At 32.0% G+C, this 13,340-nt stretch overlaps 4 protein-coding genes across 7 annotated transcripts; 2 read left to right on the top strand and 2 right to left on the bottom strand.

The window, feature by feature from the left end:
- Positions 1-169: 169 nt before the first annotated feature.
- LOC122570553 (dipeptidase 1-like) lies at positions 170-3,813 on the bottom strand. Of its 3 annotated transcripts, XM_043733042.1 has the most exons (10): positions 3,689-3,813; positions 3,472-3,596; positions 3,133-3,383; positions 2,742-2,865; positions 2,063-2,234; positions 1,541-1,978; positions 1,111-1,369; positions 762-846; positions 628-703; positions 170-558 (listed from the first exon to the last, which is right to left on the bottom strand). In XM_043733042.1, the coding sequence occupies exons 3-10, from the start codon at positions 3,328-3,330 to the stop codon at positions 324-326; spliced, it is 1,587 nt and encodes a 528-aa protein (XP_043588977.1). In that variant the 5' UTR covers positions 3,331-3,383; positions 3,472-3,596; positions 3,689-3,813; the 3' UTR covers positions 170-323. The 3 variants fall into 3 exon arrangements, with proteins under 3 accessions (XP_043588977.1, XP_043588978.1, XP_043588979.1); XM_043733043.1 differs by lacking the exon at positions 3,689-3,813 and having other exon boundaries at positions 2,063-2,298; positions 3,133-3,610; XM_043733044.1 differs by lacking the exon at positions 3,689-3,813 and having other exon boundaries at positions 2,063-2,298; positions 2,742-3,610.
- On the top strand, positions 3,748-6,333 carry LOC122570559 (nucleolin-like). Its single transcript, XM_043733051.1, has 5 exons — positions 3,748-3,988; positions 4,936-5,193; positions 5,277-5,417; positions 5,509-5,633; positions 5,740-6,333. The coding sequence occupies exons 1-5, from the start codon at positions 3,881-3,883 to the stop codon at positions 5,756-5,758; spliced, it is 651 nt and encodes a 216-aa protein (XP_043588986.1). The 5' UTR covers positions 3,748-3,880; the 3' UTR covers positions 5,759-6,333.
- Positions 6,334-6,637: 304 nt separating this feature from the next.
- On the bottom strand, positions 6,638-11,662 carry LOC122570552. 2 transcript variants are annotated; one of them, XM_043733040.1, is made up of 6 exons: positions 11,503-11,662; positions 11,301-11,313; positions 10,667-10,970; positions 10,292-10,587; positions 9,284-9,508; positions 6,638-9,223 (listed from the first exon to the last, which is right to left on the bottom strand). In XM_043733040.1, exons 2-6 carry the CDS (start codon positions 11,308-11,310, stop codon positions 8,223-8,225), a joined length of 1,836 nt encoding a protein of 611 aa, XP_043588975.1. In that variant the 5' UTR covers positions 11,311-11,313; positions 11,503-11,662; the 3' UTR covers positions 6,638-8,222. The 2 variants fall into 2 exon arrangements, with proteins under 2 accessions (XP_043588975.1, XP_043588976.1); XM_043733041.1 differs by lacking the exon at positions 11,301-11,313 and having other exon boundaries at positions 11,503-11,660.
- Positions 11,663-12,010: 348 nt separating this feature from the next.
- LOC122570558 (18S rRNA aminocarboxypropyltransferase) lies at positions 12,011-13,303 on the top strand. Its single transcript, XM_043733050.1, has 5 exons — positions 12,011-12,028; positions 12,109-12,306; positions 12,382-12,551; positions 12,628-13,015; positions 13,094-13,303. The coding sequence occupies exons 2-5, from the start codon at positions 12,183-12,185 to the stop codon at positions 13,231-13,233; spliced, it is 822 nt and encodes a 273-aa protein (XP_043588985.1). The 5' UTR covers positions 12,011-12,028; positions 12,109-12,182; the 3' UTR covers positions 13,234-13,303.
- Positions 13,304-13,340: the final 37 nt, after the last annotated feature.

Below are 13,340 nucleotides of genomic sequence, written 5' to 3'. Positions count from 1 at the left end.
CTATTCATTGCACTACGTTTAAACGGGCCGGCCGCTACTCTTTCACTGTAGTAAAATATATTCGTTCTAACACGATAATATTACGAGTTATAGCTATACTGTATATATGATGCTATGTTAAGATAGTAGGCTAATTAACGAAAAGCAAGGAATAGAGAGGAAACGAAGATTCGTACGATCCGTGGCTACTTTATTAAAAAATGTAAAACGGAGTAATCCAGGTACAAAGAGAGGAAATGATAAGGAGCACACGGTTCGACGTTCTGAAGGATCGAAGATAAACGATTACCGATGCCATAGGAACGTTGTATATCGAATCGTCTCTAGGCGTCCTGATATCTACAGTAGGCAGTATCCTCTATCAACTCCTGAGGAATCAATTCTTCCGCTGGAGATTGATGGGACATGATTGTCGCATGATTTTCCACTTCTTTCAACACTCTTAATAAATTTCCGCCCACCAATTTCTTGATGTCCAAAGCTGACCATCTTCTATCTCTGGTCAATTCAGCCAGTAGCAAAGGATAACCAGAAACGTCTGGCAGTTCAATCGGCGGACTAAAGATATATAGAAGCTTATTTATCGACATTTTGTTTTAAAATAAGCCACTAATCGTTTGTACTCACTTCGATATACCATCGTAACCGGCTCCAAGACCCACGTGGTTAACGCCAGCTATTCGTCTGATATGATTGATGTGAGCTGTAAAGACAAGTAACATTTTTTAACATTTCTCAAATAGAATTCCATGCAGGCGTACCTATCACGTCGTACATAGAAGCTTTATCGCCGCAGCTCAAATGCGCGCTGTCAAAGCTTACCATAACCAGACCTCCATTCACCGACTGAAACAAGAGAAAAAACACGATAACGCTAACTTTCTTGTTTTTTTTTCATGTATGTGTACGAGTCATCGATTAACACAAACAGTTAATGCTATTGATGGAAAATAAGACAAGGAATAATCATAAATTGTACATACACGTACACGTGTAATATAAGATAAGTATAATAAGTAAAATAAGTAAATAAAATAATATAAGAGAAAATATAAAATAGAAATTAAGGCTCCAGTGGAAAAACTGTTTTGTTCGATGTTCTTTTCTCACCAAATTACGGAGTATGTCGTCTGGAACGTTACTGGACGAATTACAGAGAGCTCTGGCCGCGCTATGAGAAAATATCACTGGTGCTTTACTCATCGCCAATGCATGTCTCATGGTCCTTACCGAAACATGAGACAAATCTACAAGCATTCCTAATCGATTCAATTCTTTTACTACCGCTCTGCCGAATACCGATAATCCATCGCTGTGAAAATCCAATCGCGCATCCGAATTTGAATCTTCTACCGAACACGAATCAGCCCTGCGGACAATTACAACGGCTTATCATCATCTGCTTATGTATACGAACGCCGGCACACATTGATTGATACGATTGATACTTCCCTTATCCTATTTGTATTATTCGTATATCAGAACTTGATGACTACATCAGACTTGATGTAGAACGCGAGAATGAGAAATGTAAACTTACCATGGAGTATTGCATTTATGTGTCAGGGTCATGTAGCGAGCTCCCAGTTGATGAAAACTTCTTAGCACAGCCATGGATGTCCCAATGCTGTGACCACCTTCGATTCCTACCAAACTCCCAATCACGTCATCCTTGTGCGCTTTTTCAAGCTCTTTGCTACTCGTTACCATTCTTATTTTCTTTGGATATCTCGAAGTTAGCCTACGTACTACGTCTATCTGTTCCAGGGTGAGTTGCACCGCGTCAAGAAATTGTGCTTCGCACGGAACATAAACGGACCAGAATTGCCCGCCCACGATACCTTGCCGTAACCGCACCAAATCGGTTTGCCACTGAGAGCCCCAACTTATGTTTCGCGACAAGTTCTCGTCGAAAGGAAAGTCTTTCAACTTTGTGTTTCCCCGATGTTTTCGGAGATTCCATGCGAAATCATTGTGTCTGATATCAGAAATAATGACCGCTTGAATTCATAAACTCTTATACTGCTTGGATCAAAAGCTTTTTTACGAGATACTTTCTTACCCATCGATCAAAGGAACTTCAGAGAGCATTCGTCTTACAACTTGAAGTCTAGCTTCCAATAAATGCGAGCTTCGTAGTTCCAAAGCTAAAGGTAATCCAACGCCTGCGACCAAAGCGCATCCAAGGAAAAAGGAACCAATCATCACTATCCATTTTCTTAACACGTTCCGTCCTGTATATCATACCATGCACACATCTTTCGGTTATGTCATTATCTCATTCTCGACGAATGCGGGCTAAATATAAATAAAAACGAAATAACTTTCTATTGTGCAATTATCTTTCTTCCTATTTGCCGACCACAGTGACGAATCAATAGATGATTCTTATTATCGCATTTTGGATAACGCGATTTTATCATTGCGATAACATCGCCAATACGTGGAAAGAATGAAAACCGTAACGAATTCCGATCTCTGTGAAGTTCGAGCAAAAATTAACCACTTTTACGATTCTGCCCTACCATTGTTTCATTGCTACAGAAGTTACACGGTTACGCAGCATTAAATAAACTCACTGACGTGCGAAATTACAAAAGAAACTGAAGTGGTCAACTAGCTATCACCACAACAGACATAATCTGTCCTAACTGTTTTCTAAACCACTTCATTTCATCCGTAATATTCTCGCCTCTATTCCTACGATTAACGGTATACAAAAATTTGTCGTTCAAACTTACTGTTTTCCCTTGGTAGATCTTTATTCTTATCGAAAGAGGTGGAAACTGAATCCTTTGTATGGTGTACCGCATCACCGTTTGGCAGTTTTCTCATTAACTCGGGAGACGATAATTGTAAGCAAGTCTGTAAAGTAAGTTGCAAGCAAATATTACTTTACTTATCAAAAACGAACAATCAAACTAGTCACCGTTCGAAGTACCACCATTGACACCATTGTGTCAATAAAATTCGGTCAACGACCCAACCTATATATTTGATGAAAAGACATACACATTATTCTATACAAGTTAGCAGTCTTAAATATATCGATTGAAAAACCATCACTAATGAATATAATAACGCTTAACAAATAACTAAGCAAATTAGAATTAGACTATTTTATCTAATTACCTCTAATATATCAACTTCTTTTCTTCTCGGCGGTGGTGACCGATAAACCATACCATCTTTATTCACACCATATAGCTCAAACATCTTTATTTTCTTTCCACGATCGCTTGTTCCCTCTGTACATTGAGTTCTTCCCTCCGTAAATATCAAAGGGAGCGTCCTATGCTCTAAAATATTAACGCATGCGCCAACTCTCATATCGATCCGACTTGAAAAACATTTTGAATTTAGACGAATTCACACAATACATGCTATTAAAAAATAATCGGTATTAAAAACAACTACATAACTGCTTAATTATATTGCAACTAAATTATCTATTTACGTGACTAGACATACTTTTAAATCATCGTGAATCGTATATATTCGTTTCTTCTGTTTCTCGTCATCCTTTCTCTCACTTATTTTCTCTTATCTTTTACTTCTTTTCCACAATGCCACTTTTTACTTTGTATTACCGCAATCTGCAAGTATAATAGAAAAATTGTGTAAATGATTAAAATGGTTACCTAAAAAATTCCGTGTCTCGCGGTTCTATGGACGCGCAGGAAATTACAAAGCACGCGTCGCTTCCAGGCTGCGCAGGAGGATATGCGTAAATGTCAGTTCCGACCGCTATATACCGCCATATTGTTTGCGACAAATCGTGATTGTGCTCTGGTCTATCTTGTACGTGGTCTCGTGGAGTTTTTCTCTTGTTCGGTGAGCCCCATTGGGAAAATTTGCAAACATTTCGCGAAAAAGCAACATGAAGAAAACGAAGGACGTATCAGACGAGGATGAATATTCCGCAGATGATCCGGAAGAAGTAGAAGGAGCCTCTGAAGAAGAGTGGACTCCAGAAGCCGGAGCTGAAGTAAAGCCCACGCTACTAATACTTTCTTCTTCTTTGCTGTTATCGCAATCAAATTTGTAACTGTTTTTTAACTAACCCTACTTTCTCGCTTTTCTCTTATGCTTTCTGCCAATTTCTTCATATGTTAAAACGTTTATTTGTGTTTAGTTATTCGTAAATAAACTTCTGTCAGTCGGCTAGTTGCTCTTATTTTAATACATTATATTTTCCATCCAAGTAAAAACAAGAAACGCAAATGTTTCTAGATATAACATTCAACTTATCATTTCTAATGCTTGCGCCTTACTCCTAATTTAATACCTTCCGTTATTGTCAGAAAAAATGATCATTTTTAATCAATCAATTCTCCTGAGTAGATAACGAGAAAACACAAGTCGATTTAGTTATGTATATATATATATAGTAGTGATGTGTCGTTGCTGTGTCAAACATGCTACACGATATACCGTACTTTACCAAATCTATTACTACTAATGAAATGTCTCGCAAAAAGTACATTTTATCATGAAATGATTCTTAATATTTATTATCAGCGAGAAACTTATAATTAAACCCTACTTTTCATTATATGCTTAGAAGATCAGTTATTCTTGGAAATGCTATTACAGTTGGCGAGTTATCATCGCCGGCCGGTCGGTGGCGCCGGGCGCTATATACATTTTTCAAAACAATGCAACTCTACTATCTACGCCTTTCATTATTTAACCACTTTTTCTCTTATAATGGAATAATTGTTATTCATTTCTGTTATATATCATTATATAATTGTTTGTACATTTATATTATCACGAGAAAAATTATTTCAAATAACAATAAAAATTGAACATTTAATATACAAAAGATACTTTATTTCGTTATCGTATGTCTCAATTCAATTAACCTACATAGACATTTAATAAAATGGTATAAATAGCGATTATTTCAGTAATACTAATTTTAATATTTAGAGTGGTGCTAAAAAGAGGCCACAAAGGGAAGCTGCTAAAAAACGGCAACACTCAGAAGAAGAAGAAGATGAAGAAGAAGAAGAAGATGAGGAAGATGATGATGAAGAGGATGACGAATCTGATTCAGATACAGGAAAGAAACCCAAAAGAAAAAGGCGGTCTAAGAAAGAAGAAGATGAAAAAGAAGACGAAGATGAAGAAGACTCCGATGATAATAGCTTCAATGAATCGTCGGGAGAAACACCAAAAGATTTTACCGTTAGTTATCTAGTCTATAAAATTCTATACATTTGTCTACTTACATAATGAGAATACAATGTTGTTTGTATTGGTTATCCTAGTCTGGTGCATTCGTTGTGGCAAAAGCTGACATTGGTGGAAATACGGATCCAACATTGTGGAGGATAGATGGGAAGGCATTACTTCAAAAGTTTCTGCCATTCAAAGAAGATGGGAAAACGTTATATAAAAGCACATCGACGGTAAATTATTAACATAATTATTAATTCCATTATGAAATCAACACCACCTCTTTTTCCTTTGTGCCTAATAAGTATTATATGTATTCTATAGTATTCTGGATGGTCAGTAAATAACAAAGATAAATACTTAGCAGCCCAAGTAACTTTCAAAGTGCAAAGTAGAACAGAAACCATTGTTGAACTTCACCTTGATCAACATCAACAAGAAGTTGTAAAGTATGTAGTTTCCTTCTACTTTCTTTTGTATTTTTATACTATTATTTTGTTATAATTATAGAATAATGCGCAACAATAACTGATATTCTATCTCTTATTTTTTCAGAGAAGAAAAAGAAGACTAAATATAGATCATGTTTGATCATATTTGTTTATATACATTTTAAGGTATGCTAAGGAAGAATACATTTACAATCACAGGTACACATCAACATTACAGACATATTACGTAAATACGTGGATGCAGTTTACAAAATGATATCCTAGCAGATTCGTGTTTAAAATAAGATTGAGTGGACCATGGATCTCAGTTCTTTACTAAGGGTAGCTTTACATATAATTGACAATTTTATGAGCTGTTTGTGTATGTTTCAATTGATAAAAGTTATCAAACAATTTCAAACATTATTTGTTTCCGTAAAAAATATGATATCCACTCATATTTCGTATTTTATAAATTCGACGTGTCTAAAATTTCTTGTTTAGACTGCATGTTACTTTCAAAATATTATTGTATTGCTTACAATATTGGTAATAATCTTGATATACAAATTTCGGCGTAGTTTTAATTGCAAAATTTATTCGATCCTCTGTTGCACTTTAAATAATTCAATGTCCCAGTTATAAGAACACCTTCAGTAACTAGATTTCGTGTTATGTTTAGTCGTTGAAATAAAAAACTTTAGATATAGAAAATAAATCAGTGTCAGTTACCGTTGTGGTCTTACGTTCCTATTGCCGTATAAATTCATATTGGAAAATCATATTATAAATACTTTTAATTATCTTGAATTACACCTCGAAAATTTCATGGCTATAAATAATATGTATGATGAACTTCTGTTAGTGGCAACAGTGTGAATAAGAAATTAATTATATGTACTGTCATCAATCATGTTCAGTGGTATGTCATGTTCGATCTAGCTTTATGGATAAAAATTATGTTTTACGTATATAAAAGAAAGAAAAAAGAGAGAGAGAGCGAGAGAGAGAGAGAGTAAAAATTAATCGTGTCAAATATTTATTCAATATTCCTATATTATTTGTACATTTCATATTTTCTACAAAGCTCCTACCCTGTTTATATAATTTGTATACATTAAATTTATTGGAATGTAGGCACATAATAAGGAATACAATTTCCGTTATGAGTTTAATAAATTTTAAACCATTAAATGATACATTAGATAAAGAAAAAATGTGTGTATATATATTATATTTATATATACACACGTATATAAATAAGTCCTGTTGTAATTTCCATTTTAATTTGTACTTTAAATATTTTGATTAATAATACGTAAATATAATTTTTGTAATTATGTCTAACTTAATTACAAAGACTATGTGTTGAAATGTAGTTAATGTTAGCAAAGAGCCCCAATAAAACTATGTTTAGTTCGTATTACGAGCAACTTACAATAACAAAAATATATAATATAATACTTGAGCATTAAAAACAATTAACGAACTTATAAAATTATAACTCTATAAAAATAATTATACAAGATAACTTTTTCTATTATAAAAAGATTTCAACAAGAAGTTTATTTCTTTCATTTATACATATATATATTCTTGAATAGACGAAAATTCGAATATTTATTCAATTAAGAGCATAAGATTGTAAGTTCTTCAATCAAAGTGAAATTATCTTCTTTCTTAATTTTCTTTTTTCCAAACATTCGCTGATATAGTACTAACTTGTGTGATAAGTTGTAAATTATTTTGAAACTAATTTATATCTTTGAAAAAATATGTCTGTGTGTGTGGCATATGTTTATCAAAAAGCATTGAATTTGAGTTTTTATTCTTGTTATTGTTGCTATTATTATTATTGCAATTACCACTATTATTATGGTTACTACTATTACTGATATCATCATCATTATTTTCCTTTTTTATGGTAATATATTCGGAGCACGTTATTATTACGAAAGTATATGAGATAAGAATTTCAATTTTTTTTTCACTAAAGAATATGTAGTGTTTGATTGGCACAATTTTAAAATTTAATTAAGATTTAAATGTCATAAAAATCATTTCAATCATACTTGAATGTATACACGTACATTATGTATGATTGAACAAGAATAAAACGAAACGATTTATATATCAATATAAAATTACAATTAAACTCTCGGCATCAAGCAAAATTGTAATATGATTTAAATATAGTAACAAAAATAATAACAAAATAGCAATAATTTTCAAACATAACGAAACATTAAAACTATTTCATAGTAATGGAATCAATATGTTATTTGTAAATATATAAGATAATGAATATTGATATTTCATCCATATTTACTAAGTAATAAAAGTTTTAAATTATATAACAATATTTACATCTTTATTTGGAACTAAGAACAGAATAAAATATAATTGCTATAAGCAAAAATGCATTCTTGTTGCATTGATATCTATTATAATATTTATCACCTGGAATAATTTCATGAATCACTTTAAGTGATGCGCGAAATACTTTTGAAAATATACAATCGAAATTGCTCCAAAGGTTTTAGATATCCTAACATCATAATGAATATGAAAACAACATGTTTTCATAAATCCATAAATCAATTTAGGTCAAAAACCGGGTTCTAATCGTACAGATAACACATTATTTAACATTTCTCGAATTTCTGCCATTTCTCTCCTGCTCTTCGTCACCATAGTTTCCAAATTTTTATTTTCTTGAATAATTTTCTCCATTTTCTTCCAATATTTTTTAGTACCAGAATGACAGCAACAGGTTGTTTTTTCACCTTTATCTATACACACTTGTTCTACAGGCTTGGTTTCCTCAACATAGTATTCATTCTTATTTTCCTGTTTATTTTTACTTAAACTATCTTCTGCTGATTTATACATTCCTTCAAGTAACTTCTCTCCGCATTCATTTACGTCATAATCTTTAGTTTTATTTTTTAATCTTGAAAATTTCGTGGAAATGCTTTCTTGGTTACAAACTTCATGTAAATTTTTATTCGTGTTACAATTCATTCCCAAGCATTGCGCTGTATCAGACTTACTGAAATTTATATTGCAGTAATTTGCCACATCTGTATCACTTATTCTAGACTGTCGCTTCAAAGTTTTTCTCCTTCGAGTAAGTACAGTATCGTCAACATGCTCGGTAGTTTGCACAAAGCCATCGCTGTGTCTTCGTTTATTTACTATTGATATTTTTCTGTCTTTCATATCATAAAATCCATCACTGGCTCTTCGAATATCAGACACATTTTCTGAAACTGTGTTTGGAAAAATATCATCTTTGTAGTCAGTATTTTTATTCAAATTTTCATTTTGCTGGTCTTCGCTTTCTTCAAAAACTTTTACTGATAAAGAAACATCGGTGTCATTAAGTTCCGTATTGTCGTTAAAAAATAATCGTTTTGGTAATATTTTTTTCTGGATAGGTGTTTGCTCATATACTTCATTATTATTATCAGCTAAATCATTAAATATTCCTGAATTTTCTACGGCCTTAGAATCATCACTTGGAATACTTTCGAACAATTTTTTTTCGTTAGAAGGATCAATTTCGATTAGATCACCATCATGACCAAATGCAAATGACTTTTGTCCTGAAAATGTTCAATGTTCAATACTACAAATAAAAAACGTATATAAAATACAATTCTTACCAATAATCATACGTTTATTACGCATGTCGGGACTTTTTGAACGTGGTCGTTCCAAAAATTGTCTGCTATCAGGAGACAACACAGAAAGTGTACCACCACAATGTAATGGACTGTATTGTTCATATGAATTATACACTGCATATGGATCGTGTTCATGACTTTCATGCTCTCGTAAACGCTGCATAATCTTTTGCACAATTTCCGATGGCGCTACATACGGTGAGCCTATCACATAAGGAGAATAATGATTTCACATCCCTTAGTAATTAAATATCAGTACACATTAACAATAAATAAATATAGTACAATACTAAAAGTAACTGTAAACAAGAAGCAATGACAATTTATGAAAATACAACACAATACGCAAGTTATAAAAACTATGCAACTTTATTTTTTTTTATCAAACATACTACCAGCCTAAATATTTGATGATCAATTTGTCATATTTTAAGAAATGTCCTGCAATCTAAATAAATGATTATAATCACACCACATCTATGATACAAAAACAATTACATACTTATTTCAGGCATTAGATATTTTCACAATGGTAATATAACTATTTCATGCAAATTCTGTTTCCTTGTTATCTATGATAAAATCAAACATACTTGAAACAAACCCATAAACGCAAATAGTTTAAAGCACATCAAGTCAAATATTTTGCTTGTACTGAAAAGTAATTCTTTTAATGCTTTAAACGAAAGTTGTTTAAGAATCAAGAAAATTTGAGAAAAAATCTAACTTCCACAAGACTTACAAAATTAATTGGTCCAGAATGTCTGCGATGTGGATGAAGTCTAGACACAGATAATGTGTCATCACTTCCTATAACATTACTATTTGTGTAACACAAATTTATTTTTAACATAATTAATAATTTAACTATAAAACTTATTTGGACTGTCCTGCATTAAGGTGCAACAACTTTTGAATTACTATTTATTCTTCTCTTAATTCCATTATGTGTTTCTCTTAAGTGTCAGTTTTTGATAAGCAGCTCACCTGTCAAACCTCTATATCCGAGAGATACAGAATCAAAGGATTCACTAGTTTCCTGTTGCTGCTTCATAAAATCATTAATAGCTATGCCTTTTAATTTTGATGGCTGAAGAAATCTTTTCGGTATACGAGAAAAGGAACCATTCTCTTGTGGACTGCTTGAGCAACCACCAAATCCAAGACCTAGCAAAATTGCTTCTGGATCTGCTTTTCTTAGCTCTAACAAGCTTTCTACACTACTACAATGACTGCTATCAGATTGTAGACTTGGATCCCGAACCAATTTATGAGGCAATGAGCTGTATGAAGTAAATATAATTGTAAGTATAATGTTTTTGAATTTATTATATATTTTTTGTACTATGCCTTTTATTATACCTAGGTAATCCTGTTGTATTATTTGATGTTGTATTAGGAACATTAATAGGTGCAGACACTGTCATAGTTAATTGTTTTGTTCTCATAGAATATGGAATGTCCTTAGGCTCTGTTAGTGCCAATGAAATATTAGGCTTTTTACTGCTTGATTCTCCTTGATTATCATTTTTCATTGAAAAATTAGACTTTATAGGTGATGGTATTGAATCTATCCATTGCTGAACAGGCCCAGTTTGACGTCTCATCTCCCAAATTCCACGTAACCAATCCGTTACCTTTACAATTGTTTCTTTCCTTGTGTTTTCTTACAAAATATAGATACATAATAAAATTATAAAAGTATTAGAAATTCAATGATGGACATAATATAAAATTTAAAATAAATTTACTTATGATAGAATTAACTGTAAATTGAATTAATATTAGCCACCGTAAAATGCAAGAAGTTTGTTGTATATGTGTAAAATTCAATGACATCCATATGTTGCACAATAAATATTAAAAATAATTTCTTTAAAAGGATTTAAACGATAATTTTAATAGTTAATAATAATTTAAATATTTAGATGCAGTGTATATGCACACGAAAATGTTATAAAATAACAAACGATTTATTTTCCTCTACAATATGTACCTGGATCCATATCCTTTAAGCGGCGTAAACAGTATATAAATAGAATTAATATTAAATAAAAATTGAAAATATCCGATTGCACAGATACGCATTAACTAGTCATTATTTTTATATGTATATGATTGCGAAATAATAATTTTAATAATGCGTATTGATATACTATAAAGACTATGGGTATAAAATATTACAAACCAACACCTACCTTAAATTTAAGAGAAATACATGAATAAAGAAGACATTTCTGTTCTAATCAAATCGTATTTAAACACATGTTTTGAAGAATCTCTATTCATTGAATGATTTGTGTCCCGCGGAGCGATTGAGAATAGAACAGCCACTTGTTAACCACTCTAACAGGGTTTCAGGGCCGTCTAATGCAGTGGTACTTTTACAAATTTTAACATTTAAGTAAGTAAATATAACTAATTGTCATATATCTAGCTTTTATGCTTTTATTAAATAACAATTGTATTATATATAAATTTAATTTGACATTTATAATCATAAATACTATGTATACTAATATTCGATCGCAACAATGCGTATAAACAGATTGGTACATGAAGTAAGCGATGTTATAAAAGAAATGTATACATGTCAAGTAAAACAACCAGTATTGAGTGAATTATTATGTTATAGCAAGTACTTTCAGATAGTATAATATTTATTTGAGTAAAAACAAATTAGTTGCGCGCATGCCTACATATTATTGTCATACATATGTATATGTACGTATGTGTATATATAGTTTCTTATAGATGTACGCATTGAGTGACAATGACAAAATAACAAGTAACCTTTGAATTAGGGAGATCAGTTTGACGTGCGTGTACATATATTTACACAATTCATTGTACTAGGAAATATTTTGAAGTTTTGTAAATGTCATCTCATGGGAAGAAAAATAGAAAACGAATACTAACAAGACGACCGCGACATGTAGTTGGAAAAGAAGAAAAATATCGTCAAGAAAGGGATAAGTTGGATGAGGAAGATGAAATATCAGGTTAGAATAAAGTAGTTTGGTTATATACAGATTCATAAGAAACTCCGAAATAGACTCGACTGTTTTAATTTTCAGAAAAAGAAGAAGAAGAATGGTCCCTTCCTTTTCCCGTCGCTATGTGGGATCTCGAACACTGTGACCCTAAAAAGTGTTCCGGCAAAAAATTGGTTAGACATGGCTTAGTAAAAATATTAAGGTTAGGAGCTCGATTTTCAGGATTAGTTCTTACTCCAGTTGGTGAAAAGGTATAGAAAATATCTTTGTTGCAATATAGAAGATAAATTGATTTCTAATACTCGAAATTGGAATATCATGTTGCAGTGTGTGAGTCCCACAGATCGCGATATCATACAAGATTATGGTTGTGCGGTCGTCGACTGCAGTTGGGCACGTTTGGACGATACTCCATTTAGTAGAATGAAAACTCCCAATCCTCGTCTTTTACCATTTCTAGTTGCTGCGAATCCGATAAATTATGGCAGACCATGTCAATTAAGTTGTGTAGAAGCTATAGCTGCTACTTTGATTATAACAGGTTTTCCCGAAGAAGCAAATTTTTATCTTGGAAAATTCTCCTGGGGTCACTCGTTTTTACAATTGAATGGCGAATTATTAAAGAAATATTCGCTTTGTACAAATGCAAAAGAAATTATATCTGTTCAAGAAAAATTTCTCATAGATGCAAGGAAAGAAAAGTTAAACAGACATGGTAATTCTTATAATCTTTTTGATTATTGACCTATCACTTCTTATTAATATGTATTTATAATTTGTGTTTATTCAATAGTTGTGTCAGATTTTCCACCAACCGATTCGGAAACGGAAGAGGAAGAAGAAGAAAAAGAAGAGGAAGGGAAAGAAGAATCTGTACCTGTAAATATTATTTCTAAAATAGATGAGCTAGTAAAGGACACGAAAATAGTATAAAAATGACTCAAATATAGTTGTATATACATATGTATTTTCTTTATATAATAAAAACATATTGGTTATGACACACGTTTGTAAAATTTCATCTTTGCAGATAGTTAACA

This window comes from Bombus pyrosoma, linkage group LG9 (genome assembly GCF_014825855.1).
Source record: "Bombus pyrosoma isolate SC7728 linkage group LG9, ASM1482585v1, whole genome shotgun sequence".
Classification (NCBI taxonomy): domain Eukaryota; kingdom Metazoa; phylum Arthropoda; class Insecta; order Hymenoptera; family Apidae; genus Bombus; species Bombus pyrosoma.
This window is presented reverse-complemented; position numbering and strand designations above follow the sequence as displayed.

Bases quoted from the DNA above. Each gene is read 5' to 3' on its own strand.
- LOC122570553 (XM_043733042.1), bottom strand. From the start codon at position 3,330: ATGAGAGTTGGCGCATGCGTTAATATTTTAGAGCATAGGACGCTCCCT. The intron at 2,235-2,741 runs GTAAGTTTGAAC...TATGATATACAG, and splicing joins AGATCTACCAAGGGAAAACA to GACGGAACGTGTTAAGAAAA. The intron at 1,370-1,540 runs GTAAGTTTACAT...AATTGTCCGCAG, and splicing joins CATAAATGCAATACTCCATG to GGCTGATTCGTGTTCGGTAG.
- LOC122570559 (XM_043733051.1), top strand. From the start codon at position 3,881: ATGAAGAAAACGAAGGACGTATCAGACGAGGATGAATATTCCGCAGAT. The intron at 3,989-4,935 runs GTAAAGCCCACG...TTTAATATTTAG, and splicing joins CTCCAGAAGCCGGAGCTGAA to AGTGGTGCTAAAAAGAGGCC. The intron at 5,194-5,276 runs GTTAGTTATCTA...TGGTTATCCTAG, and splicing joins AAACACCAAAAGATTTTACC to TCTGGTGCATTCGTTGTGGC.
- LOC122570552 (XM_043733040.1), bottom strand. The intron at 9,509-10,291 runs GTGAGCTGCTTA...CTTATGTGATAG, and splicing joins CGGATATAGAGGTTTGACAG to GCTCACCGTATGTAGCGCCA. The intron at 9,224-9,283 runs GTAAGAATTGTA...GAACATTTTCAG, and splicing joins TAATAAACGTATGATTATTG to GACAAAAGTCATTTGCATTT.
- LOC122570558 (XM_043733050.1), top strand. From the start codon at position 12,183: ATGTCATCTCATGGGAAGAAAAATAGAAAACGAATACTAACAAGACGA. The intron at 12,307-12,381 runs GTTAGAATAAAG...TTTAATTTTCAG, and splicing joins TGAGGAAGATGAAATATCAG to AAAAAGAAGAAGAAGAATGG. The intron at 12,552-12,627 runs GTATAGAAAATA...ATCATGTTGCAG, and splicing joins TTACTCCAGTTGGTGAAAAG to TGTGTGAGTCCCACAGATCG.